The sequence below is a fragment of the Camelina sativa genome, chromosome 18 (assembly GCF_030686135.1).
Source record: "Camelina sativa cultivar CO46 ecotype springtype chromosome 18, ASM3068613v1".
In the NCBI taxonomy this organism is placed as follows: Eukaryota; Viridiplantae; Streptophyta; class Magnoliopsida; order Brassicales; family Brassicaceae; genus Camelina; species Camelina sativa.
The window spans coordinates 14,240,413-14,267,275 of NC_141897.1; the positions used below are offsets into that span (position 1 = coordinate 14,240,413).

Genomic DNA, 26,863 nt, shown 5'->3' on the forward strand with positions numbered 1-26,863 from the left:
ATAGAACTACTAAACAAAGAAGATGAAAAAAGTGATTAGAGAATGTTTTTATACATAAAAAAACCAATTTGATGTATAATTGATAGGAATCACAATCCTATTTATCAAAATTCAAATTTCGATTGGTGGTATGTCCTGGAAGATCAATGTAGTAGTAACTAATTTTGTTTGGTACTAATTTTTTTTAGATATATGTAGTCAATGTCAATTCATACACACAATGACACAAATATCAATGAAATCTTTTTGGGAATTTTTTGTTTTGTTACAAAAATTGATACATTTTTACAGTAAAAGAAAATGGTGGTCTTGCAACACTAAAATTTGTTGCAAAAAAGTTAATATATTATTGCAAATATGAGGATGCGATAAAATTGAGACATATTTTCTATTGTTGCTATTTGAGTGTTGTAAATTGGTATTTGTTGCACATATATTACAAAATTTACAATGAATAAAATTCTTGCTATATATGTCATATTAGTGCAACATTTTTTAGTAATAAATCTGTGGTATAATTGTGATGTACGTTCGCAACTTTCAATTGTTACAAACGATTGCGACAAAAAAATTGTAGCAAATATTATTACAAATTTACAATGAATAAATTTATTGTTATGTGTTGTATTATTGCAACAATATCTACAAAGCAAATTAGTGGTGCTTCTTAGAACTATAAAATTGTTATAAATAAATGCTACGTAACATAAAAAGCAAATATTGTTGCAAATTTGTAGTAATCACTTTTCCATATACATGACTAAAACCAAAAATGTTTCAAGTATTTTCTTCTAAAATCCATATTTCGCCGCGTTATATATTACAATAAATATAGTTGTAGTTTCATTTACCTATTAGTAAGATTGCAGTTTATTTTGTAACATTAATTTTAATCATAGCATTTTGCTTCTTTTTTTTTTGGCACATGAGTTATTAAAATACATTTTTTTCTTTCATATTTTCTTATAATAAGATTTAAAATTTAATATAATTTGTTACATAATTTAACATATTTTCTTGCAAATTAGCTATAATTTATAATTGTTGAAATATCTCTTACAAATTTTGTAATATATATATATATATATATATTGTAAAAATGTTGCTAATTTGTAATAGAAAGTAACAACAAAATTTTGTTGTTGTTATTCTGTAATAAATTTGCAATAAAATTGTGATGTGCAATTATTATTGCAAAAATATTGCAAACCGTGTTACAAATTTCTAAGGCATACTATCATTGCAAATATTACCTTTTACAGTACTTTTGTTTTTTTTTCTCTTAACTATTCTGACTTGATGAAAATAATCAAAATATCCTATTTTACTACATTTTTATTTCAAAAAACGTTATGGGCTTTAGGAGGCCTGATAGCATAAAATAATTTGCTTTTACTTCAGTCCATCTTTTACAGCTCAAAATTAGTATATATGTACGTACTAATTCCCTAGAATGAAAATGGTAACACTAACTATAATGCCTAGTGGCATGAATGTAGTTAATGCCCTCTAACTACTTTGGGAGAAATATCACTATCTTAACAGTTTTTTTTCTTAAGATTGTATACTCCAAGTTTTCAAATTTCTTCAGCTTCTGTTCCATTTAATTTGTTTTAAATAGATTATGCACTTTTTGGAGACATGCATCTAGCGTTCTATGACAAAAACTAATGCTAAAACATAAGGAAATACATGCATCATAACATCGAACCATACCATTGGATTCTTGCGTGTAGAGGTGGAAACCCTCTAAAGTTATAGTATTTTCAGATTCGCATGCATAACAAGACGACTTGGACTAAAAAGAAAAGAAAAAAAGAAAAAAATGATGATGTGAGTATGAATCACAGGACTCTGGACTTACACAGTCGTATGGAAACTTGAAAAAGATATCAATGACAATAGAGATATTATTGTACCTTGGAAATGATATAAATCTTTCGAAAACCGAAGCATAGAAAGTTTATGCGTTTGAATTGTGAATTTGTGATATACTTATATAGGTATACATCGAAGTAAAAACATTCATATATATATATATATTACTCGTGTTTGCCGGTATTGGTTTCAATTTTCAGATTTTTGTTCTGGTTTCGGTTCAATTTTTGTTTACTAAAATACAACTTAAAACTTCGAGAAGCTGGTAAGTTGGATAATGTTACCAAATTTGTTTATTAATATATACTTATATGGATAACAGTGGCAGTATCCAATACACATTTTCAAAGTAGTGTAGAACTTGTTATAATTCACCGCGTGCTTGCAATTAAAATCAATGTCGTTGACGTTACTCTCATATAAGTTGGCGTGTGTAAAACAAAGTAGTAATATTATTTGTCGACTGTCCTGAACGTATTTATTAGACTGTAAGAAACTTACATACTCTCCAGACTCCTCCAGTCCACAGACTCAGAGATGAGAGATCCATAAATACTTGTAATCCACATTTCGATCCACTTCTTTTGGAAAATAAAAGTATGGGTAGGGGAATTAATTTTTGTGCCTGCGAATTAATTATTTTGGAGTATATCATTAGTGCATGCAAAGATTTTATTTTATTGACATTGACATCGCATGCAAAAAAAAAAAAACTCAATATATTGATTACAGTAATGACGTTGGTTGTAACTTGTAAGGATGGACAGTGTAAGTAATGATGATGGAGCAGACGAGCAGTAGCAGTTTTTAAAAAAATTGGTTTGTAGTACTTTTTTTCCTATATAAAAACGTTAAAATGTCAAGCACTAGTAAAAATCAAAATTATAAAATATGTTTCAGTTTTATATTGAACGTTTTCCACTCATTTATAGTTGTTGATCGCAATATTAGTATTCGTTACACTCTTCTTAGTTTTGAAGAGTATTTATCACATTTGAAAATCCGATTGGTAATTGTGTAACGTGTATGATAGTTGGGTCTGGATAGTGGATATGTGCATTTAGTAGCGTAACTATACAGAACAATTCTTCTAGTATATATACAGAAAATCTAAAGCTTAAGGTTAAACAAAAAACATTATGATATAATGATTTAGGATTTAAGAAAATGACGAGTGAGTTTATATCCAAATAATTTTTTAAAAAATAATCAAAATAATTAAGAAAATGTCTAAAATAATTAAGAAATGCATTACAAATGATCATCATATCAGGCCATAGTGAAGGTAATGTTTTGATTTAGTTAATTGTTGTTTCTTGTAAGGAGACTATGAGATAACGTTGCTCTTTGTGTCTATTCTTTGAATTTAAACTTTACTAACTCTTTATGAAATTTGAGAAAGAAAAAATAAAAGTGATTCCATGTCGACAAAAATCAGTAAACTAAAGTTAAATATTTGAATGGCGATTGTGAACAAATTAAGTAATTATCGACACAAGTTCTCCATTTTAACACATTTCCGCTGGTTGCTTATAACTTTCATCAATGGCGTTACTTACTCTCATTTAATTAATTGACGTGTACATGTAAGCTAGTAAATTAATTTCCGGTTTAATTCTATGGCTAAGAAATTTATCTATATTTGTAAGATCCATATTTTTTGAAAAATATGAGAATGGAAAGTGGGAAACTAAAGTTTTGATAATACTGTTTCCTTTGTGCATGCAAATAGTTTTTTATGTTTATTTTATTTTTGGCATTGCATGAAAAGAAACTTAATTTATACCACGGATTATGATGGTAACAGAGAGAGAGAGAGAGAGAGGGAGAGCAGTTTTTGATTAGGTTCTTTTATCAATAATTTTAGATTATTTGTTTCGGTTGAACGTCATTCACTGAAAATATTTTGTTGATCACAATATCATTTGTATATATATATATATATATATATATATGTATATATATATATAGTTCTTCTATGTAACATGTTCCTACCATATCCGGTCCTAAGTAATGTGTATATGAAGTTCTGTATTATTTATCACATTTCAATCCAATTTGTAACTTGTAGTAAGAGTTAACGTGTACGTAGGATGAAAAATAAAAAAAATATATATATATTTCCAAACAACATTAGTAATGTGATAAGTTCAAACATCATTTAAAATTCCAGTTAACCATTTGGTAAGTTGTATCACACAATTGGGAACACGCGATGCAGCTTTTGAAAGTTGTCCCGATTAACATGTACTCCTTCTCTCTCATAAAAATTAATTGATGATTAGAATATTTTACATATTTTAAAAAAACAATGATTATTGAATTTAAATATATTTTTTTCTTTGACTAAAGATATATTATTTAATTTTAAATTAATAATAATTCAAAATTTTAAATATTTTCAATAATTAATTCTTGAAGTTTATAAAACATCAATCTTTATGGAACAAACATCAATCTTTATGAGACAGAAGGGGTAGTTTTTTTTATATATGTATAAAAAGGTTAATAAATCAACGAACATAATATATCGTCCACATCACAGTCATTGCATATTTGCATTATACCGCATTTGTGTTCTTTTCGACTGTTAACTCTCAGATTTCGAACATTCCTCTTCAGGTAAATGAAGAAGATGACTATGGCTCAAGTTAGCTTCTGACTATGGCTCAAGTTAGCTTCCTTCTATCGCCTATATCCTTCTATAAATCTAGAGGGACCTTCCATTGAAACCAACCCACAATCTTTTACAAAAAAAAAAAAAGAAACCACCAAAAAAAATGAAAAAAACAAACTCCCTAGCAAAAGCTCTCAAATCTGTCACAAAGAACCGAGAGAGAGGAAATACGTTTCGGTCACTCAGCAGCTACTTACTCTACGAAGAAGAAGAGAGTGGTTCTGCTCAAGGAAGTCTGAGCCATGGAGTCTACGGTGGTAATGGCCAAAGCAGCCCAAACAACGGTGGTTATGGTCAAAGCTACCCAAGTCCTGGATGTTACGGGCAAATCAACCCCTATCAAGGAAGTCCGAGCCATGGAGTCTACGGTGGTAATGGCCAAAGCAGCCCAAACAACGGTGGTTATGGTCAAAGCTACCCAAGTCCTGGACGTTACGGGCAAATCAACCCCTATCAAGGAAGTCCGAACCATGGAGTCTACGGTGGTAACGGTCAAAGCTACCCAAGTCCTGGACGTTATGGGCAACTCAACCCCTATCAAGGAAGTCCGAACCATGGAGTCTACGGTGGTAACGGTCAAAGCTACCCAAGTCCTGGACGTTACAGGCAAATCAACCCCTATTAAGGAAGTCCGAACCATGAAGTCTACGGTGGTTTTGGCCTTTTGGGCAAGGAAGTCAGAACCAGGGAAACCAAACCGGCTATGGAAGCCCCAATCAAGGAAACAACAGTGGTTACGGAAACTACGGTGGTAATGGAAGCCCCAATAATGGAAACACTGGTGGTTATCCTTATCAAGGAAGCGGTGCCTACAACTACAACTACCTCAATCCCATTTACGGTTCTTACGGACAAGGCAGTAGAAGTCCTTACCGTGGTCAAAGAAACCGGAGAAGCCCTAACCACGGCGGTAAGAACCAAAGAAGCCCTAGCTACGTCGGTAAGAACCGTCACGTCTCTCCAAGCAGCACTACCAGCCGTGGTTCCGAGACTGAAGGCGGTGAAAACAGCCCTAAGAACCCTGGTTCTGATAATTCTGACGGTGAAAACACCTACACCGCAGAGGAGAAAGAGGCATTGAAGAATTTCCCTGGAGGGAAGTTTCCTCCTGGTTAGGGCAGCAAGAAAGATCTTGCGTGGATTGCAGGTGATCACGAAGATGCCGGTAAGGCTTTTCAAGGTCTGGAAATCAAAGATGACAACGATGACTAAGGTGGCGGCTCTTCTCGGAGAGACGGAGACCCTCTCTCTCTCGCTAATAATGGTTTCGTACGTGTTTTAAGGATATTATTAGTTATGTGTTAATTACGTTTGTTTCTGATTTACCTTATCACGGTGCTGCTGTTTTAAATGACTTTGGTTTAATGTTGTCGAGTTTATCTTATGTGTGAGCACCGCTTATTATTATTAAGATATTATTATGATTGTTGTGTTTGTAGTAGTCCCTTGGGTTAATCTATTAATCTAGTGACTTTTGTTTAACGCTGTTCCTCATCGTGTTTTTGTTTCGTGAGATCTCATATCATATCAGCGAATGAGGATTATTGAAACAGAAATTAGTAAAAGGACATAATTATGTTTTGAGATCTTAACATATGTTCGACTATTTGCATTCAGCAGCTCGCACTTTGATGTATTTATAATATCTACTGTTTTGTTTATATAGTATATCCATGATCAATGTGAAATTTCCACACCATGCCAATTTTAAGTGACATTCTTTTTCGTTATAAGATATGTAATTATTTTCAAGTAAAAACAAAGTACTACACTTGCGAGGAACCAACCACCTGTCTCGGGTGAAGCGATTATCTAAACTATCATGTTTTCAGATTAGTTGAATAACATTTGTCAAAACAAAAATACATTAAAAAGTCGCATTCTACTTCGAGGTTAAGAGAATTTGACCAATATTATTAGGAATTTAGGATTTATGGTTTCGTTCTTGTACTTAAATCAACTAAAAAACTCATCTCTGTTCTTGTAGAGTTTCAGCTTTCAAGTTCCTCTTTTCGTTTGTGAAGTTGACAAATTAGCTAGCACACAAACCCACATGCAACAGGATCATATATCTTACTATATGTTAAATTTTTAAACTGGTGGCATTATGACCACTTACTTGACTGAGAAAAGAAGCATCAAAGCCGAAGCAATCATAAGTGGAAACAATATCAAGAAACACAGATCCTAACAAATGGAATGATGATGACCATTTGGTTTTATAACACACGACACAAAAGCTCAAACCAGACCTAACAAGTGGCATGGTGATAACCACTTGGTGAAGAACACAAATGGGTTTTAAATGGCGAGAGGCAAGGTGAGGCGACAGAGGGTAGGTTTGGCGCCCTGCGCCTAGGCGAGATTCGCCCTGCGTCTTTGGTGTATGAGGCGCAACTGCAAAAAACAGACATAAGGTTAGTCATAAATAATCGATTCCTTACCATGTAAGCACAACCTGAGTCTAAAACCAATAGCTTATCATTTGAAATGGAAACATAGAGAAAGATTTGAAAACAAAGAAAAAGCCAATCATGAGTCTGAAACAGAGAAATGAAAATAAAGTAGAAGCAAATCCAACGAAAGTTTAAAACTTAAACACAAAGCCTAAAAATCCATCTCATCATCATCAAACTCGTCATCTTTGACATAAACTTCAGTATCATCATCTCCTCATATGAAATCTTCTTCAGCTTCATCCTCATCATCTTCATCAATCAAAGTCATCGGAGTTAGAGATGTCCTTTCAGCCCTTGGAGTTGGAGTGGAGGTTGATGTTGTATTCTTCCCTTTCTCAGCTCTTGAAGACTTTGCCGATCCTGATGCTTTTTTGCCTCTAGTATTGTAGTTAGGTTCATTAGCCCCAGATGCTGTGCTTACTGCCTCCCATGTTAAATCACCATCTTCATACACTAGATCATTAAACTCATCAGCTGACTGCTCATCCATTCTTCATACCAACCATTCATTATAGTCATCAATATCTTGTAGGATGATGGGATCAATGGTGTCTTTCCTATTGTAGGGGCGTTGTAAAGCTCGATTGTATGTAACAAACACCATGTCATTCAAACGTTGTTGACCCAATCGATTTCTTTTCTTAGTATGGAGATGTTGAAACACGCTCCAGTTTCTCTCACATAAACAATCAAAAAAAAAAAAAAACTTTATAAATCTTAAAGATATAACAAACTCACCAGCTTTTATATAGTTTGATGCGTTATCAGTTATCACTTGGACAACATTAGATTCTCCAACTTCTTCCACCATACGATCAAGATGATCAAACAGCAAATGAGCATCTTTCACAACTGTTGATACATCAACTGATTTGACGAAGACTGATCCATTTGGCGAATTAACCAGAAAGTTGACAATGTCCTTTTGTACAACTGAATCACGCCATCCGTCAGACATGATTTAACAACCTTTACTTGACCATTCTGTTTTGTGCTCCACCAACTGCTTCTCTGTTTCTTTTACTTTTTTCTTCAGAAAAGGAACACGCAGCTCGTACATGGTTGGTGGCTTAAAGCCAGAACCATATTGACCAACTAACTCAAGTGAAGATTTGAAACTGTCATAGTTAACCGCATTAAAAGGAAGGCTTGCATCATAAAACCACCTTGCAATCTCTGCACATGCTCTGTCCCTAAGTTCTTTATCAGATTTTCCAAAAACTTCTTTTTTGTCTTTTCTTCCTTTTAAGACATCAGGAGGAGTTGGACATACATACTTGTCCATTGGACCCTTACGTTTCTTTGAAGGCGGTGGCTTACTAGTCTGACCTTCATCTTCATCTTCCTCATACTCATCGTATAAATTGGGTGGTGGTGGCATCATTTGAGTAGTGGCTTTAGCTTCAGCCTTCTTAAGCATGAAACTTCTGACTTCTTCCTTTATATGATCGGAAACCATAGTGCAGGCAGTAACATTTTTATAACCACCAACAATGTGCTGTTTTGCACGTTGTACTCCACCGCTTGTGATTTTTTTACAATAGTTACACACCCAACTACCAGGTTTGGAAGAAACAGGAGTTGCATGTTTCCTAGCTGGATCTTGTTCCTTAGTAGGAACTGAATCGGACATGATGAGTTGATGAAGAAGAGTTGGGAGATTAGAGAGTAGAGACTTAGATCAGAGAGGAAAAACTATCGTGAAACTACGAAGCTAATAGTGAAGTTTGACTTTATATGCAAAAAAAGTTTAGGGCTTCTAGCAATAAATTCACGGCAATCAACAAAATCATTCTAGAAACATTTTAAGTAAGCAAATATTGAGAAAATATTGAGAAGATATTGAGGTTTAACCATATATTACCTCCTACTATTGCAGGCGCTAAGCGAGATGAGGCGGGCTCCATGGCAAGACATCCTGAAGCGAAAGCCTTTGGTCTACCGCCTGGCCTCATCTACTAGAGGCGCTACACCCTTATAATCACCTCGCCTCTCGCCCAGGCGCGCCTAGGCGACACTTTTTTAAACACAAGAACACAACATAATTAAAGCAGACGGACTTAATAGTAGCATGACACAGCTAGGCACTTATTTGGACCCAATTCCTAGCTAGAGCTCAAGCAGAGATGGATGAATCCAGAAGGGAGCATATGGGATCAGTGGGATGAATCCAGAAGGGCGCAATGGTGGCTTTGGGTGTACCACGGGGATTGTAGGTGTGGACAGTACCAGAGCCAATATGGTAGCAACCGATTCCCGCCCCAATGTAATAGATGGAGTTAGGCCTGAGTCCCGGGAACATGCTCGCGGAGAGACAGAAGGCTTCACCCTTGCTAAGGAAGATGCAGAGATCTCCAATATCTTCAGTGTAAGAGAGGCCTCTGCTCTCCTCATCTTCTCTAAACACCATGAACCGCCTTGTTTCGATATGGACACTTTCCACTTCCTTGTCAATGTTCTCCTTGTGCAAACACCCGCGGTACCACTTGACAAAGAAAAACTCGCCAGAGGGTGACTCCACAAAGTGTTTGGTCATGAAACATGTCTCCAACATCTCCCACTCGGAGTCTGGGATCATAGGCAAGTTACAGAAGCTCAGCTGCTGATATTTGATCTTTTTGTTGTTGGTGAGATTCAAGGAACCCATGTAGAGACCCTTGTCACTCGCAAAGTAGAAAGCTTCGTCTCTTTTCGAATACATGAGATCGGAGGCTTGCAAGAGTGGGAAAGTGGTTTCGAAATGAGTCCACGTCGAGTCACAATTAGGCCTGCATACACTCAGATAAGACCTATCGAACTTTGTAGCCACAACGCAGTCGTCTTCGTCAGGAGAAGAAGACGAGAGAGCCACTTCTTTCAGAGCAAGACGAGGATAGAACTCAAGAGCAGGCAAGGATATGACTTTTGGTGATGAGACCCATGGCTTGAACACATCAGTGAGATGTAATGAAGTATCCTTCTTGCTCACACAAACAACCCATCCTTGCGATGCTCCCACTAGAACTTCTCCATCGATCTCCTTTGGATGCGTTTTCTCGCTGCTCTTCATTGTTCTCTCCGTCCTAGAATCGAATAACTTGTGCTTCACGGTTTTGCCACTCTCAGAAGGCTCTCCCACCTTCACACTACTCAGAAGCAAGTACGGAGACTCGGGCAGTGATGAGAAGAAGCGAGCAGTTTTACTGACCCTACAAGCCTGTCAATTTCCACACAAACAGAGTCAAAATTCAAAAAAGCATAATCAATCAAGAAACTATATGATATGGGGATAGAGATGAGTGTTGTGTTATCTTACAGATAGCTTGGAAGAGATTCGGCTGAGAAACAGAGCCATTGTTGTGTTTGGAGATCCCAAAAGAACCCTAGCAGTTGGTGGTTATGATGCCTTAACTCTCCCCTTCTCCATCTTCTCTCTCTTATAAAAAAAGGGCCACCTTGGCTTAGGAAAGTTTCCATTTTTCCTAACTAAACTAGTCCTTAGAGATTCCAAAGATCCCAAATATAGAAACTTTTGAAACCCCAAGTTTCCCATCTTCACTAATGATGAAGATTTAGTGAATTTAGGATTTTCCTTGTTGCAGTGGCAACTTTGACTCCCTTTTTTCGCTGTCAGCCAGAATCCGGCCTTGTAATAAATTACCAAGCCCATATAATTTAATTTTAAACTTTGAAAACTTTTTTTTTTAAGAAACTGTAAAATTGTAAAACTGTTTGATCCAAATGTTGGTTATTTTTAAATTTATAAAACATTACTAGGAATTACAGAGAAATAATAGCTTATCAAGTAGTTAGAGAAACTTCAGTCTGAAAAACATTACTAGGAATTGCATACCTTAGTGTAAAGAGAACCATCTTTTTGATTTCTCCAATAGCTTAGCTGGAATAGATTTGGCCAGTCAATCCACTGGAGGATAAGTTCCTGAAAAAAACAAATCTCTTGTTGGTATATATAAGCCAGAAAAAGGTTTTGTTTCACACGAAATTAGATTTAAAAACTCTATTTTGCTATCAGCTTTCTATCTCGAGGAAAAACATACAAGTTGAGGTTTAAAACTAGCAAATATATCAAGCCAATCATAACAATTATTACTCAATATGAGTACCTAGCATTCCATGCAGTTCGAAAGTCTGAGCTCAAGAGCAAAACAACTAAGCTATGCTTCATGACTTTACTCTCGGGAGTACAGGGGGGGGGGGGGGGGGGGGGGGGGGGGGGAAGAAGAGATATTCTTATTTTGAGACTCATTACATGCGTTTGGCATCTTTACATAACTGAACAAGTATATCGGTGGATATTCCCAATTTGTGATCTTGATTCCTGAACTTTCTTGAGGTTCCATCGTTAGGCTGGAGATGCACATTGGAGAAACCAGCTTCTTTATCCAGCAAGGCAAACTGTGAGGGGTGGATAAACCCTACTTCATCACTGAATTCAGAGATAAAAAATCACAATAATGTCATAGGAAATTCACAAAACTGAAACAGGATTGCACGTTACTATTATACCCAGATGGAGAAAAAAAAAACATTAATAATAATAGTCACATAAGAGGGTCAGATTCAAGAACATGCTCGAACTGCTTCAACAAGCCAAAGCAATCTTCTTCCGAGCATGGTGCTTGTCTCATAATTCCCCCGCACTTTGGATATATTATGATAAAAAGCAAGCATTATAAAACATTCATACGATACTGACATCTCTTGTGCAATTATATAAACTGAGACCCAATTGAGAAATAAAAGTGAGAACCTTAGTACAGTTTCTGCTCTTCTCCTTGTTCAAGTCGTCGGAAGCCACAAGGTCGCCCTCTCCACAGGATCTTCGAATTCTGAATCTGAGAAACTTACCTCCACGGAATCGGAATTCGATTGTTCCTTGGTGACGGTAGATTTCTTAGAAATTAGGGGTTTCGCCGGAGAAGATGGGTAAGGTCGGAGAGATTTGATCTCTCTGGTCATAATTTTTTTTTTTTTTTTATTCCCCTGACACATCCTTAAAGAGTATCGTTTTCGTTGAGTGAAAAAACACACATGAGAGACAAACATATCTTGTTTCTCCAACATAAAATTGTATTTAAAATTTATAGTTCTAATTTGGGTAAATTTTCTACGGGTTTAGCTTGTAAGAGAACGAATTTCAAAATTAATCTACATAAAATTTTTGAAAAAACGAATCTGGTAAAAGTTAAGTTGGTTTTTGTCAAACTTTCATATTGTATAGCTGGTTTTATCGGATGAATGGTTTTTTTGGCATTTCCTTGTGACGGAGGAAAGATTTGCGGAAACGTTTACGATTGAGTATTGTAAGGCTTCCATTCTCCAAAGTAAGGTTCTATGGTGTAGTGGTTAGCACTCTGGACTTTGAATCCAGCGACCTGGGTTCGACTCCCGGTAGGACCTTTATTTTTGCGCCCCATTTTTTTTTTCTCGTAGGTTCAGCCCATTTGCTAATATAATATAGATATATATGGGCCATCTTCCATACCATAATTACTTTTGGCAAGTGGCTTTTAAACGTAACAGTGACACAATATAGACAAATTGAAATGTGTCGAAGAAATTTGATTACTGGATTTAAAGATGCAGAAGCAGAAGCAGTCGATTTAATCAAACAAGGACTTGCTTTCCTAATTTGTTCATAGCTTAGCGGCTGAAATTATCAACCTTAGAAATTAGAATATAATTCTGTTACTGTCGTCAAATAAGAGATAACTTCTTACTCTACTCACTTTTTACCAAGTTTGTTCCACCTCTTTTATTATCTCAACACATTGCGCATCCACATAAAAAAACCCACAGGAATCCAAAAGTCTTACGGCCTTTGGTTCATGACTTCATTGGCCAACCATTATGTAACATGACATGATGATTGTTACTCTAATGTTTCCCAATTTCAACACAATCTCAATGTGATACAGAAACCTGCAACCACATCCTAGAACTACAGCTCTCTCCTTACTAAAATCACATTATCCCACATTTGTTTACCAATCTCAATGTGATACATAAACTAGCCATCAATCACATAACCAAACCATAAAGATTTCCTAAAAACACATATCCGAGAATACTCTTTGCAAAATCACTAGAGTGAAAGGAGTTCAACACTTGCCAAGAGCAACAAAAGGATCATAAAATCGGAAACAAGTATGATAAACAACTTCATCGAAACTCACTGCGACTGAAAGCGCTTCATGATGATCATACTCATATCCATGTAGCGTTGCGCGCAATGAGTGAGGCAAGAAGTCTCGCTTGAGCTGAACTTACTTCCCGGTGAGCTAGTGATGCATTTGTCCCAACACACACTTGTTAGTTTTGCCACCATTTCGTTCACCATCGCTCTCTCTTTCTCTTGCTGCCACAAACACACACAAACAATTCTATTACATTCCAACAAAACATAATAAACCCAAGACAAAAAAAAAAAGAACATTAATTTGAATAAACCCAGACAAAACCAATTCTTGCAAACACATATTTGAAAATCAAAACATTCAAATGCAACTTCATTCTAATCAAACCAACTAAACCACACAATTAGAAAGAACAGATCTTTAGACAATCCAAAGCTATTCTCTTCCTTAACGAGAGGATTCAAAGGAGATGGTTTCTAATGAATCCAGACAGGAGTTAAAAGACAGCTTCTAGTTACAATTTCGTTGTCTTAAAGCAGAGCATTAAGTTAAAATTACGAGACCAGAGCTAAAGCTTCCATGTGAATCGACTTTAAATTGGGAGAAACATATCAAGCATCCAAGAAAAAAAGCAAATCGGAGACTTACGTTAAGGAATTGAAGCAATTCAGGGTTGTTGGCGAGGCTGGGATCCATGTCGGTTGAGTTTGAGAGAGCGTCTCTGCTTGAAGAAGAAGAAGATGATGAAAGAAAGAATCAAAAGTTTTCTCAGCGACTGAAAACCCTAAAACAAAAACCCCCAAAGGATACAATTAAAAAAGTTCAAGAGACGCCGCTTACTTGCTTATTGGGTCAAAAGCCCAAATGTAACATAGTTTTAAGAGCTTTTGTGATTAGGAGATGGAAACTTTAATTGCTTATTGTTTTTAACCCATTAGATTAGAACTCTATATTCACGGACGACATTTTCCTTTTTACTATATTTTTTGCAGTATTGTTGGACAACCAATCAAATTAAGAATTACGTTTTAATTAAATGCATGTATGTATGTATGTTTTTTTTTTTTTTTTTTTTTTTTGTAATACAATTAAACACGAAGAAGAGACTAGAACTATATCAATATCAAGTTATCAACCCATCAAGTGACAAGATTACGTTATAAAAGAAATGAAACTTTTCAGTTTTCATCGATGTACTGTATGTATGTCGTTGCTTAAGCAATGTCGCCAAATCATATAAATTTAAAAGTAAAAGGAAAAACTGAAAACAAAATTAAATAAAGAAAATGGAAAAGCCAACATCTTCGAGGTGAAGAAAAGTACCAAATCCAAATTGCTGCGTGGGTGGAGTAAAACATATGATTCTAAATTGACTAATATAATTTTTAAGCTTTTCTATTGTTTTTATTAGTTAATTATATAGAACAAATAAAGCTTTCTCGAGTTTAAAAACATTAGAAAAAATTTCTCGATATTTTAATTTAATTATTATTTTATTTTATTTTGTAATCTTGAGTGATCTAGGTCAGCACTAAACCGAAAGTACATACGTACGTAACTAGAACATGTGTTCTACGTCTTCTACCCACAACAGACTTAATATGCTTGACTAATTTCAAAGGTGAGCCAGTCCAATAGAGAAAGCTTGCCTTACCAAATTTTTAACTAATTTTTACACTAAACTGAAAAAAAAAATGATAGAGCTTGTTTTGTAGTAATTAGACAACACAATCATCAAACAACATAGACGGACAGAGTCTCTTCTTCCTAGCATACACAGTCTCCTTCGTCTTCCGATCCCCCAAATATTACTGTTACTAGGTCATAAACAAGTTGGACTCAGCCTAGAATTAGAGCGAGTTGTTAACAAGTTAAACTTTTATCATTTATCAAATATAGCGTGGCATTCGAACTCAAGATCTTCAGCGAAAGGAATCTGAAATACTATCTTCCAAGTCCCAACCAGATTAAACTAATCGCAGTTCCTTAACAATGAAACAATCATCTTTATTCATTTCATTTTCTTTTCGTAGTCTTTTGAAAGACAGATTATGTAGCTTTATTTCTAGTGTATATAAAGAAAACATTATACAAAAAGGAGTAAAACCTAAATGCTCTTTGTAAAATTCAAAGTCTGATGCTGGAAAGTTGCATCAAAAAATTAGAACAACTTTGTTTTGGTGGGCTTTGGGAGCTTTATTGATCCAAGGAAAAAAAAAGAAGGATAAAAGGCAAAACCACCAGTCCAAAGACAAACATATATACAATAATATATCTAAAATAATTTAAATTAAAGAAGTGCATGAGAGTAGAAAATTGAGTCAGACCAACAATCTCATAACTTACTCCTTAAGTCAGCTGCCTCCTCAAATCTTTAAGTTGGGATCGACTTGGACTCTCTTTCAATTTCACTTTTGTTTTCCGAATATACTTTCTTTTCTTTTTTTTTTCTTTTTTCTTCATCATTACTTATGTCTATTTTACTTAGACTTCTTGTTTCTTAAAAAATGTATGGTACGCCCCGACATTATTATTTCACATGCGAAGTTATAAAGAAAGAAATTTCTGATTCCACGATGATATGCGTTTTCTTTTTTCACGTATAAATTTATCCCAAAAGTGGATTTTAATCTACAAAATTTTACGTTGAACGTCCAAACCTTTTCGTTTACCAATACATCTTTTAAGTAATTCATTTTTCTAATACGTATATCATTCCGACATCATTATTTCACAGGCACTTCTTTACTTTAAGAATAAAAAGGTCGCATGAATATTTTTACATGCATGATAGATAAGAGAGTTCCTAAACACGAATTTGTTTTGTTTTCTTATATATATTAGAATATAGATTTCTGATAAATATGCGTAGTGATATATATATATATATAGTATGTATACGAGCTTTTTAAACAAAAAAAAAAAGAGTACATAAAAAGCTTTCAAATGGTTAAATTAGTTTCGGGTCAAATCAATCGTTGTTAGTATTGCGCTCGTTTTAGTTATCGGTAATGAAACAGCGTGGATATATATAGGATTTTAGTTTTACCTTTGATTATTTCGTTGGTTGGGAAAAAAAAAATCAACTTTGCCCAAAAAAAGGAATTAATTACCTTTACCAAAAAAAATAAAGAAATAATTCCTTTTTTTTTTTCAAATAGAAATCTTAACAATGTTCTATTCGAAATCTTAACAACGTTGACTGCATGGGTATGCACAACAATTTTATTAGGGTGAGCCTCGCATTTAAATAAACAAAAATAAAACAATCTCTGAATTTGATGTTATATAAAAAATTATCTTTTTTTTTTTTTTTTTTTTAACATCATCAAAAATTATCTATTTATCTCTAGAAAATAATACGTAAAAAGTATCTTAAGGAAAAGTAGAATCCCCTTTTGCCAAACTAAAGGTGACACACTCATATAAGTATATAAACAACACTAAACCATACACAAAGGGATACTGATAAGGAAGCACTGATGGACATTTCTGCGCAGAGATTTGCCATGAACGGAAGAAGCATGAGACTCCCTCCTGGTTTTCGGTTTGATCCCGATGATGAAGATCTTGTGTTCGAGTATCTCGCCAAGAAGGTCCTCCACCGTCCGATGGACTTCGACCTCCCTGAGCTCCGTTCTTGCAATGTTGATCCTTGGGACTTGCTAGGTTTGCTACAAACTCTTTTCTCTAGTTATACCATATCACATTTTAATGTATTGCTCAATGTTGTACGTACACATTTGTTGTAGGTGAGAGGAACAAGGAAGTGTATTACTTCGTGAAGAAGGAAGAACGAGAGAGAAAGGGAAGAGAGACGTTATCAGGTTACTGGGAAGAGTGTGAAGAAGAGGAAGTAATGGAGGCTGGTGATCGTGAATGTAGTCATTTAGAAGGAAGGAGAAAGACATTTGCTTTCTATATTGGGAAAAGACCTCGAGGCACAATAACTCCATGGATCATGTATGAGTTCCGACTTCTTTCCTCTAGAGCTACAAGATGGTCATCGTCCCTTTTGCCTCGGGTGAGCCACTCGTCTCTTATTAGTTCGGACACCACATTGGACTCTTATCTTTGGGAAATTATTTATAACGCCACTAATGTTTCATGTAATTTACTTAAGAAACATAAAAGTTAGAGTAACACAAATTTCAGAAAAAGAAAAGAAAAAACTTCAACATATTTCAGCTTGAATATTTTCTAAAATGTCATTTTGATTTGATTTTTTGAAAAAAGAAAAATTAATATGCCAATATTTAAGGAATCCTATATTATGTGTCATTTTACTCGTCCTTAATATTTTTTCTGCAATATATACCAATGTTTTGATTAGTTTGGGTTTTTTTTTTTTTTTTTGGGTTTTCAGGGTGATTTAGGGAAATGGAGGGCAGTGAAGGTGGTGGTGAAGGAAGAGAATGAGGAAGAGATGGTGGAGGATGAGCACGAGTCGGATGAGTCTGATGGCGAAGAAGTTATTCAAAGCCGGTGACGATCATGGTTGATGCCATATATATGTATTGGTTTTGTGGTGAATCCGATCCATTTGAGTTTTAGTTAGTAACTTATAGTATTGTTAGAATATTAGAGACGATCTAAATGAAAATGAGGATATATGCTTAAATTTGTCTTATTATCTTCCAAGCCCTTTGGAATGTAATTAAGGTTGTGGTGAAAAATGCCACAAGTTGCTTTCACTCATCTCCCGTCTTATTTTGTTATCGTCCAATTATATATAGACTAAATTGTCTATTATCTTTCATCATTAGTGTTTTCTTTTTAAATCCGGGATTTATAAATCTAGGATTTTCTAAATCCATGCATGGTAAATTCGTGGGGATTATTGACTTGATTTGATCAAACAATGAGAGATCTGTAACCGTAGTTGATTAATTTAGCCTAATGAGCAGTATGCATGTATGTAATATTTTCCCATGTACTTCACCAGCACACAAGAGATATTAAGATTTAACTCACTTAAGACATATCAAGTTTGCACCAACCAATTTCATGTTGAGCAAGAAGCTTTTAGATTTTATCTTTAGCCCTCACACAAATCTTACTAACAAAACGGAGTCAAAGCAACTGAAAAAGCTCCCTTCTACTTCTGTATATATTCGGCGTGATCAAGTAGCATCGCATAGTTGTACATACATAGATGAGTGGGTTAAGACAAGTCTCCCTAACTGATAACTCCATCCTTGCCAGCAGGATCATTATGTCCAAGCAGCTCAGCTTCTCTTCAAATAGCTCTTTGGCATTAATTCTAATTCAATATCTTGGTCATAGTATATAAACGTTATGCTGTGAGAAAATATTCGTGTTCGCCAAGTTACTAGCCTACAGTTACAAATTTCTTACAACTAGCTAGAGGAATCTAATATGTGGACGTCAGGAAACATCGATGTGATGTTTTCAGAGGACAGTGACATTCAAGTCAATAAACGAATCCACGAAGCTTTGATAGAAAACTATAACATAAAAAAAAAAATTAAAAAAAAAACAAGAAGAAATATAAATGAGTTGTCATGACAACGGGTTTAAAATAAAAATCTGCGGTTGAGCGCGAGTCAACTAGATAGCCTTGAGATTACGGTTACCCAAAAGACTTCGAAGTTTATTTGTGGGGGTGGTTTTATATTGACCAAACAAAAATAATGTTACAGATATTGATGTTAAGACCAAACTGTAAGTCAAAAATGACAATAGGAATGAAGATGTCACTTAGAAACCAACTCCTGTATTTGCCAATATAAATCACTATTTACCAAAATTAGCAAATAAATTGCAACTAACCAATCAACCCATCACACAATCTCAACTCTATAATCTCACCTTCTCTCCCTTCTTCTTCTCGGATTCCTAAATATTATCTTTCACTCATCGTCCTCCCAATTTATTGGCTCTCTCTTCTCTCCTCTCCTTTGCCTATTTTCTAACATCTTCTCCCGCCACCCACCCCCTGCCGTATGATCTTTCTGGTGGCGGCGATTACACCATCAATTTGTTAGTTTTCATTAATATGGGTTGCGGTGGCTCGAGGCTTGGAGGTGTGGCGGCTGTCAGGGCCGGAGAAGGAGGCGTTGTGCCACTTCCGGCGGGAATACGTCCACTTCTAAGGCGAAGGTTAGAGGAGATGAAGAAAAGGAGCCATGCAAGCGTCTTGAAAGGGAGCCAGACGCAGTCTAAGAAGGAGCTTCTTCGTCACGGCTCTTCTGATGACGGAGAAGACACTGACGGCAGTCTGAAGTCGTCGGCTAAGGTGGCTCCGACACCTGATCATCACGTGGAAGAGAAGAAAGAGGTTATTTTAGAGAAGGTTCCGTCGAGAGATGATGTCAAAGAGGTGAATGAGGAAGAAGTGGTTGTTAAGAAACAAGAAGATGAAAATCATCAACAAGATGTTGTGAAGAAACAAGAGGAGGATAATAAAGAGGTTGTGAAGAAACAAGAAGAGGATATTCATCATGAGGATGTGACCATCAATGTTAAGAAGGAAGGAGAAGATGTCAAGAATCATGATGATGATGAAAGGAGTATCATGAGCAACTTTGATGAAAGAATGATAGGTCCTGGATCTCCAAGCTTTAGGGTTTATTGCATCGATGTTCCTTCTTCTGATGATGATGATGAAGGTAAATCATATGTCCTTATAATGGCACATATATATATATATATACAAGTATACGTACCAAATAGAAAGGTCAAGAATAATATAAATATCCGTATGTATATGATTGCTAGGAATGCTAGTTATTTTTTATCATGTAGTACTTTCACCTTTCTATGTATTTCTATGGTTGCCGATGCATCTTAAGGTTCGCAGTTGGGCTTATAATTGGAAAATTTATCTATTCACTAATGCAGAAAAAGATGGAGAAGACACAAGAAAATCGATGGAAACCGAAAGTGTCATGACAGAGATAAAAGAGGTGACTCACATTGATTCACATTATTGATTTGATTTATGTGAGGCTCGATAATAATGATATGTTTTGTATATTTAGGACGGAAGCATCGTCAAAAAGGAGAAAAGGGAAAGGAGAGGGAAGAGGTTTGGAATCGGATTGCCGAAGAAGTATTTAGCCAATGTGACTGCACCGTGCTATGCTGGTGGAGGATGCATGGGGAACACTCATTCTCGTTTGGTGCAAGAGAAACCGAGACAGTGATATCGATAAAAATTATATGTCGTTTGTCATCTGCCTTTATTTGTTGAAGTAAGAACGGTGAGGTGCACGTACACGTACGTGACTGTGAGTAATCAAAACCACCCAAGCACGGATACGAATTTAGACCTTTGATTTATTTCAACTTTTTAAGAGACCTTGTTTCAGAATCTGTACACCTCTTCTTCATATTTGCTTTCTTTGATCAGGGTAAGTTAGTGTTTGAAGAATTTACTTTTTCCATGTGGAAAGATGTAAGTAATTTAATTTGTGCAATTAAAAAGTGTTGTTTAAATATGAAACTTGTTGTTTAACAAAAAAAAAATTCAGATTACCCACTAAAAATAAAATTAGAGCAACATAGGAAAATGGCATTATATATAGAAGGAAAAAGAAAACATAGTAAAAGGTATAAGTAATTGAACTTGTGCTCTCTAATAACTGTAATATCTAATCGTCGGGGTACGTCGACAAAGCTGACCAGTCCGAAGACGATGGCACCATCTTCACCAAGTCTGAACAATCCGTAAAAAACGCCACATCTCGGAGGTCATGTTCTATCATGCACTGCATTGCCCAGATGAACGCTTCAACTTCAGCATGCAAAGGAGAGAGGTTACACCGGAACTTGGTGGCTTCCCTAGTCGGTGATGCATCCTGGGACGAACAAAGTCATCCCGCAACTGCAAACGGATCATTCACTTTCCAAGATGCATCTACAAAGTAGTGATAACCTGAAGAAAACAGCGAAAGATTAGCAACGGCCACCCTCTACTAGGGCCAAAGAAGGGAAAATGAGAGAATCCTCATAAACGCTCTCTACCTGAGCGTGCTGTTATGTTAACGTCTCACCTATCACTACCAAAACAATCTCCTTAAGCCGCTCATCAATATTTTCTGTATATAATTTAAAAGTGTAATCTAATCCAATTATTCATTATTACGAAACAAGATTTTAACTCTAAAACGATAACTAAAAAGAATTTGAGGGAATACAATTCAACACATGAAATTAGTATTTGACTCAATGTTCTAAAATACGCTAGGCGCTAGTTGGGCGGTGCACCACCGTTTAGCGTATAGCTGTATAATTGAAATAGCAAAACGAAAACAGAAAAAAACCAATTTTAATCTTCAAATTCTTCTTCTCCGTCGACTTGTAGTATCAAAATTCAAAACTCAAACCTAGTTTAACGATGTTAAGTATTATAGTTCTATAATCAACAAGACAACAACGATACTATAGACATGATAAAGCAAAAAAGAGAAAGATCATATAATCAAAACAAGAGAAGAGGAGTAAAGAAAACCTGAAGATTCTCTGAATATAGAATGAAGTTTGAGAAAAGTGTCACGGCAGTAGAAAACGAATAAAGCTTAGGGTTTCTTCAATTTATTGGTTTCGTTTTATAGCTTGATTGAAGGTTTAAAAAAAACAAAATACGGACGTATATGCGCTAACCGTATAATCGTCCGTATATACGTCGTATAAGTAAGCGAATTAGACCAACCCGTATACGTTAAAACGCTTAGACTATAAACGGTACAGTGGGTCACCATTTACCGTATACTCACCGTATATACGGCCGCATAGTCCGTAATTTAGAACATTGATTTGACTCATTTAAATAATTTTTTTTTTTGGTTTTTATAGTATAACTAATTGTAAGAATATATCGAACTTGAATAACTCGACTTTATAGATGATCATTTTCAAACATTTAATCATATAACATTTGATTTCAAACTCATGAAATTATTAAAATTCAAGAAGACTTTATTAAAAACAGGAAACTAATACTCCCTCCGTTTCATAATATAGGATGTTTAGAGAAGTATTTTTGTTTTATAATATAGGATGTTTTCAACTTTCTATGCAACTTTTAGATTAAATTTATTTATGATTGGTTAAATTTTTTAAAAATAACTATTTGAATGAAAGTAATAAATAACATTAAAATTCGGACAAAACAATAACATTTAAAATAGTTAAAGACAAATTAAATAACCCCTAGAAAGGTTTTTGCTCGATTCCGTCACAATTGTTAGATATTATTTGGGTTTATTTCAATCAATCTCTCAGCTCATTCGTAAAAATAAGGTTTCCTGCAGATCCAGGGGATTCAAAAAAAAAAAAAAAAAAATGGAGGAGTCACCGCACTCGAATTTGCTTCCCGAAGTCGATTCTTTACCCGATGGATTCGTCGACGGCGCTACAGAGCCACCACCTCTCAATTCTCCCAAGACCCAGGAAGAAACTTGTATCACAACAACAACAACAACAAACCATGAAGCTGTTGCTGTCGAGAAACCAGAGAAGCCGAGAACTTTCCCCGTTCCCTTGTGTGAAACTGATGGTAATGAAGACGACGACGTAGATGACCTAATTCAAGATTCGAGCAAGCTTAGCTTAGAGCATAAAGAAGAAGAAGCTTCTCCTCCTGTTTGTCAAACATGTGAGTAGTAAATGACCTAATTCAAGATTCAAGCAAGCCTTACTTCCTTTTGTAACCTGACGTTTGCTTTTGTTGAGTTAGTATCAGAAGGGTCAACTCAAAATCCAACCTTTGCTAAGGAAACAGAGTCGACTCAGAGTATGGATTCGCTCAAACCCAAGAAACAAGTTAGTATTTTTATGTGGTCTTTGATGAACTATCACTATCTTTGGGATATCGAAATGTTGATAGGATTGATTTTTGTGTGTGAAGTTGACAAGCAGGCCTTGCTTTGATGTTCATTGTTGCTTTGTTGAAGATTAATGTATCTGATTTGTGTTGATATTGAAAGCAGGAGACGGTTGAGACTAAGCGTAAAGGTTCAAAGAATATGTTTAAATCAGAGAAAGAGTTTCTTGAATTCATGCTAAAGTATCAGCAAGTACTTTCTGAAAGAGATTCTGGTAAATAAGAAATCAGTAAAGCCAAACCAGTTTTGTGTTACTGTCATTGTTATATGATTTATAGCCTGTGCTCATCTTTTTCTCCTTTTTTTTTCTTCACTGTAGCTATTACTGTCCGTGACAAGCTTGAGTCGCTTTGTAGAGAGTTACAACGTCAAAACAAAATGTTGATGGTATCTTCTTTCTTTCTTTTAGTTTACTCTACTTGGTGTGCCATATTTATTGTCTTGGTCTGAGGGACTAAGTTTTTGGTATGTGAATGGAATGTACCTTTGTGTAACAGGAAGAATGCAAGCGGGTGTCAACTGAGGGACAGAGTTTAAGATCAGATTTATCGACAAAGTTCCAGGATGCAATAAAGGTAGTTGAACACATTTTAATCCGATGTGAATTCTTTCCATCGTTTTGATATTTACTGAATATTGAAACTTTGAGCCATTTTGCCTTCGGTATTGGCAGTTCTAGAGAGGAACAAGTATTGTGTAAATAGCTTTTGTTTTGTGTTCCTAAGTAGGCAAATCCTAAATGCACATCATTCTTGATCCTTTTTCTGTTCCCTTATGAGATTATTTCCTTAATCTTCTGTGCTATATGTTTTGGAGAATCATGGAAACCTCTTTTTTCTTCTTTGTGAAACTCTCTACACTAATATTAGCCCATGTTAGTATCGAAATCTTACAGACCTATTTAGTCCTTTGAAATGATTTGGAACTCACTTTATATATAGCAGAAAATCGTCCATATTGGTTTCAATTTCAAGTAACAGATTGATAGAAATAAGTTTGATGAATTGCTTGTAGGCTTTTGCAACATCAGAAACTACGAAAAAGTCAGAATATTCCACTTATTTTTTCTTTTTCTTATATTGCCTACCTTCCTAATCCTCTTTGGTTAATAGGATGTGAGCATTAAGTTGGACGAGCAAAAGGATGAAAGCCTCGCACAACTAAAAGAAAATGAGATGTAAGCCAAACGAACTCCATCATAACGTTTTCACTTGTAAAATAAGAAAATTCTAGTATATTTACTATGTATGTATAGTTTTGTTGCAGATTAAGTCAAAAGAGCAGTACAAATATGCTCATCACATTCTCCAAACTATATTCTTACATGCGTATAAATTTTAAAACGGCTTCGCCTGTACCAGCTTGGTAACATATTATAAATGTCCTTCACAGTGGTTTTTTTTTTGTTAATTCCAGGTTGAGGACGAAGTTGAAGCACCTGGCTGATCAATATACACTTTCAGAACAACAACATGAGCAAAGAGTAATTTACAGATTCGTTTTTCCAACTATATATGAAGCATCATTTAGCCAAAATAAATAATTGGCTTAACTGTGATGTATACTTGACAGTTGAAGCAGAAGACACTTGAGCTACAGATATCTGCTTTAAAAATTAAACAGCACGAGGAGAAACTCATCCATGAACAATCTCAGATGAAAGTTTATGCGGACCAAGTTTCTCAGCTTTTATCTACTGAGAAAAATTTGCGGTTGCAGCTAACTGCTGATGGAGATAAATTCCAGCAGTTCCAGGTCTGCTCTCTTCCCCTTTTACACTTCCTAAATAAGTCTTTATCATCTTCTCGATTCAATATGATCACCAATAGTAATATTGCTTGATTTGGGTGTGATGCAATTCTCTTTTAATATTGTCGATATTATATGAAGAGAATGTAAAGTGAAAGACTTTTGGTTATGCAGGACGCGTTGGTGAAGAGCAACGAGGTGTTTGAAACATTCAAACAAGAAATCGATAAGGTCACACCATGTCCTGTCTTCATTGTTCTTTGAAAGACGAGACGTTTTATTTCTCTGAGATCTTATTAAACTTGATCCTGTGTCTATTGGTGTTTTGAGTAGATGTCAAAAGCAATCAAAGAACTTAGGAAAGAAAACGCATTCTTGAAGAGCAAAAGTGAGAAGTCTGATATCACTCTCATAGAACTCGTTGAAGAGGTAAAAACAAACGAAACCGTCTGGTTTTTTCATTGTAGATTTTGGTTATGAAATCAGTAAAATCACGGTTTTTGGTTGACATTAAACAGCGTGAAAGATTGAAGAAACTGTTGGAGAAGACTAAGAAACAGAAAGATAAACTTGAGTCGCTATGCAGATCCCTTCAAGCCGAAAGAAAACAGAAGGAAACTAACAGTGTCGATTCTGCTGCAGTTCAACCATGAAGTAGAGAAAGACTATGAATTAAAGTTTTTTTTGCTTGTTTTGTTTTGTCAGAGTTGAACTAATTAGCACTTCAGTTTATTTTTTTTATTTATTAAAAACTGCATTAGACACCAAATTCACTTGACAATGTCATTTAACATCAAATTGATTCCGCCCTTGGCGAGCAAAGTCTATTTTATTTCACAAAACTCAAATTGATAATACTTAATTAATTATGAACATATTATATAAACAAGAAAAACTTAAATTTACTTTCACAAGCAGTTAAGCTTTGTGTTTATTATAGAGAAAAATGTCAAAAAAAATCCCCAACTTTCAAATTGTGGCAAAAAAAAGCATCAACTTATGAAATGTCATTTAAATCACCAAGTTTTTATTGACTTTTTTTAAAAATAGCTAACTTTCGTTGACTAGGCCATTTAATGCACGACGTTAAATTTTCAGTTACACAACGATGACGGAGTTAACTTCCGTCAGTATTTCCGTTTAGGTTACGTCGTTTCATTAAAAAATAAGACAAAAATAATTTGAGTCCAGCAACAATTGAACTGCATACCTTTGAAACTCAAAACAAGCTCTCTACCATTGAGCCACAATAACATTATAATATTATACCAATCAGACATGTATATATATATATATATAGACAATCGATTAAAAATGGCAAAACACAAAATAATGTTATATTTATGTTATGTATTTATAAAATATATGTTATTATATCATTACTCTTTATATATATATATATATATATTAAATTTTAGTGTAAAATATATATATATATATATATAATATAAAGATTAAAAACTAAATATTTTACAAATACCAAATAAAATGTATGATCAATATGTCTTCTTTGGTATATATATGCAAAAAGCCATATTTAAAATTTACACTCTTTATCCTGAAGAATAAGATATTAATTTAAATATATGCACACTATAAATTATATATTTTATTTAGTATTTAATAATAAATAAAAATATAGCAAAGATAAAATTTATATTAGTTTTTGCTCTTTATATTTTATATCTATTATATTCTAAAACATTAATATAAATAAATATATATATAAATTAATGATATGATAACATATATATTATAGATGCATTACATATAACCGATTGTTTACGTATAAATATATTTCTGTTTGTAAGAATATATAGAAATGTAATTGTGGCTCAATGGTAGAGAGCTTGTTTTGAGTTTCAAAGGTAGGCAGTTCAATTTTTGCTGGGCTCAAATTATTTTTGTCTTATTCTTCTAATGAAACGACGTCGTTTTGGTTTAACGGAGATTCTGACAGAAGTTAACTCTGTCATCGTTGTGTAAATGAAAATTTAACGTTGTGCCTTATATGGCCGAATCAACGAAAGTTAGCTATTTTAAAAAAAAATCAACAAAAACCTGGTGATTTAAATGATATTTCATAAGTTGATGCTTTTTTTGGCCACAATT

The 26,863-nt window shown here is 34.7% G+C and overlaps 7 protein-coding genes and 1 non-coding gene across 12 annotated transcripts; 5 read left to right on the forward strand and 3 right to left on the reverse strand.

Moving 5' to 3' along the window:
• The first annotated feature begins 4,431 nt into the window (after positions 1-4,431).
• LOC104763349 (uncharacterized) lies at positions 4,432-5,980 on the forward strand. The gene has a single exon (XM_087498646.1). It carries the CDS (start codon positions 4,659-4,661, stop codon positions 5,178-5,180), a length of 522 nt encoding a protein of 173 aa, XP_087354772.1. The 5' UTR covers positions 4,432-4,658; the 3' UTR covers positions 5,181-5,980.
• A 663-nt stretch (positions 5,981-6,643) lies between these two features.
• Positions 6,644-12,216, reverse strand: LOC104761063 (uncharacterized). 4 transcript variants are annotated; one of them, XM_087497593.1, is made up of 6 exons: positions 11,765-12,216; positions 11,118-11,440; positions 10,847-10,933; positions 10,310-10,639; positions 8,879-10,210; positions 6,644-6,952 (listed from the first exon to the last, which is right to left on the reverse strand). In XM_087497593.1, the coding sequence occupies exons 4-5, from the start codon at positions 10,346-10,348 to the stop codon at positions 9,131-9,133; spliced, it is 1,119 nt and encodes a 372-aa protein (XP_087353719.1). In that variant the 5' UTR covers positions 10,349-10,639; positions 10,847-10,933; positions 11,118-11,440; positions 11,765-12,216; the 3' UTR covers positions 6,644-6,952; positions 8,879-9,130. The 4 variants fall into 4 exon arrangements, 3 of the variants coding, with proteins under 3 accessions (XP_087353719.1, XP_087353720.1, XP_087353721.1); XM_087497594.1 differs by having other exon boundaries at positions 10,310-10,620; positions 11,765-12,201; XM_087497595.1 differs by having other exon boundaries at positions 10,310-10,620; positions 10,847-10,950; positions 11,052-11,440; positions 11,765-12,201.
• LOC109130606 (uncharacterized) lies at positions 7,848-8,784 on the reverse strand. Its single transcript, XM_019240324.2, has one exon. The coding sequence runs from the start codon at positions 8,645-8,647 to the stop codon at positions 7,976-7,978; it is 672 nt and encodes a 223-aa protein (XP_019095869.2). The 5' UTR covers positions 8,648-8,784; the 3' UTR covers positions 7,848-7,975.
• Positions 12,217-12,342: 126 nt separating the features above from the next.
• On the forward strand, positions 12,343-12,414 carry TRNAQ-UUG (transfer RNA glutamine (anticodon UUG)). Its single transcript has one exon. It is a non-coding gene; the product is annotated as a tRNA-Gln (tRNA).
• A 555-nt stretch (positions 12,415-12,969) lies between these two features.
• On the reverse strand, positions 12,970-13,957 carry LOC104761064 (mitochondrial import inner membrane translocase subunit TIM8). The gene is made up of 2 exons (XM_019240234.2): positions 13,800-13,957; positions 12,970-13,372 (listed from the first exon to the last, which is right to left on the reverse strand). Exons 1-2 carry the CDS (start codon positions 13,845-13,847, stop codon positions 13,187-13,189), a joined length of 234 nt encoding a protein of 77 aa, XP_019095779.1. The 5' UTR covers positions 13,848-13,957; the 3' UTR covers positions 12,970-13,186.
• Positions 13,958-16,609: 2,652 nt separating this feature from the next.
• On the forward strand, positions 16,610-17,849 carry LOC104761065 (NAC domain-containing protein 83-like). Its single transcript, XM_010484085.3, has 3 exons — positions 16,610-16,820; positions 16,904-17,175; positions 17,518-17,849. The coding sequence occupies exons 1-3, from the start codon at positions 16,634-16,636 to the stop codon at positions 17,638-17,640; spliced, it is 582 nt and encodes a 193-aa protein (XP_010482387.2). The 5' UTR covers positions 16,610-16,633; the 3' UTR covers positions 17,641-17,849.
• Positions 17,850-18,957: 1,108 nt separating this feature from the next.
• On the forward strand, positions 18,958-20,547 carry LOC104761067 (uncharacterized). Its single transcript, XM_087497442.1, has 3 exons — positions 18,958-19,783; positions 20,016-20,080; positions 20,156-20,547. The coding sequence occupies exons 1-3, from the start codon at positions 19,171-19,173 to the stop codon at positions 20,318-20,320; spliced, it is 843 nt and encodes a 280-aa protein (XP_087353568.1). The 5' UTR covers positions 18,958-19,170; the 3' UTR covers positions 20,321-20,547.
• Positions 20,548-22,292: 1,745 nt separating this feature from the next.
• LOC104761068 (uncharacterized) lies at positions 22,293-25,573 on the forward strand. Of its 2 annotated transcripts, none has more exons than XM_010484090.3 (11): positions 22,293-22,773; positions 22,855-22,940; positions 23,108-23,216; positions 23,322-23,389; positions 23,500-23,577; positions 24,115-24,179; positions 24,419-24,485; positions 24,575-24,757; positions 24,926-24,982; positions 25,085-25,180; positions 25,270-25,573. In XM_010484090.3, exons 1-11 carry the CDS (start codon positions 22,461-22,463, stop codon positions 25,402-25,404), a joined length of 1,257 nt encoding a protein of 418 aa, XP_010482392.3. In that variant the 5' UTR covers positions 22,293-22,460; the 3' UTR covers positions 25,405-25,573. The 2 variants fall into 2 exon arrangements, with proteins under 2 accessions (XP_010482392.3, XP_019095469.2); XM_019239924.2 differs by having other exon boundaries at positions 22,358-22,773; positions 23,105-23,216.
• Positions 25,574-26,863: the final 1,290 nt, after the last annotated feature.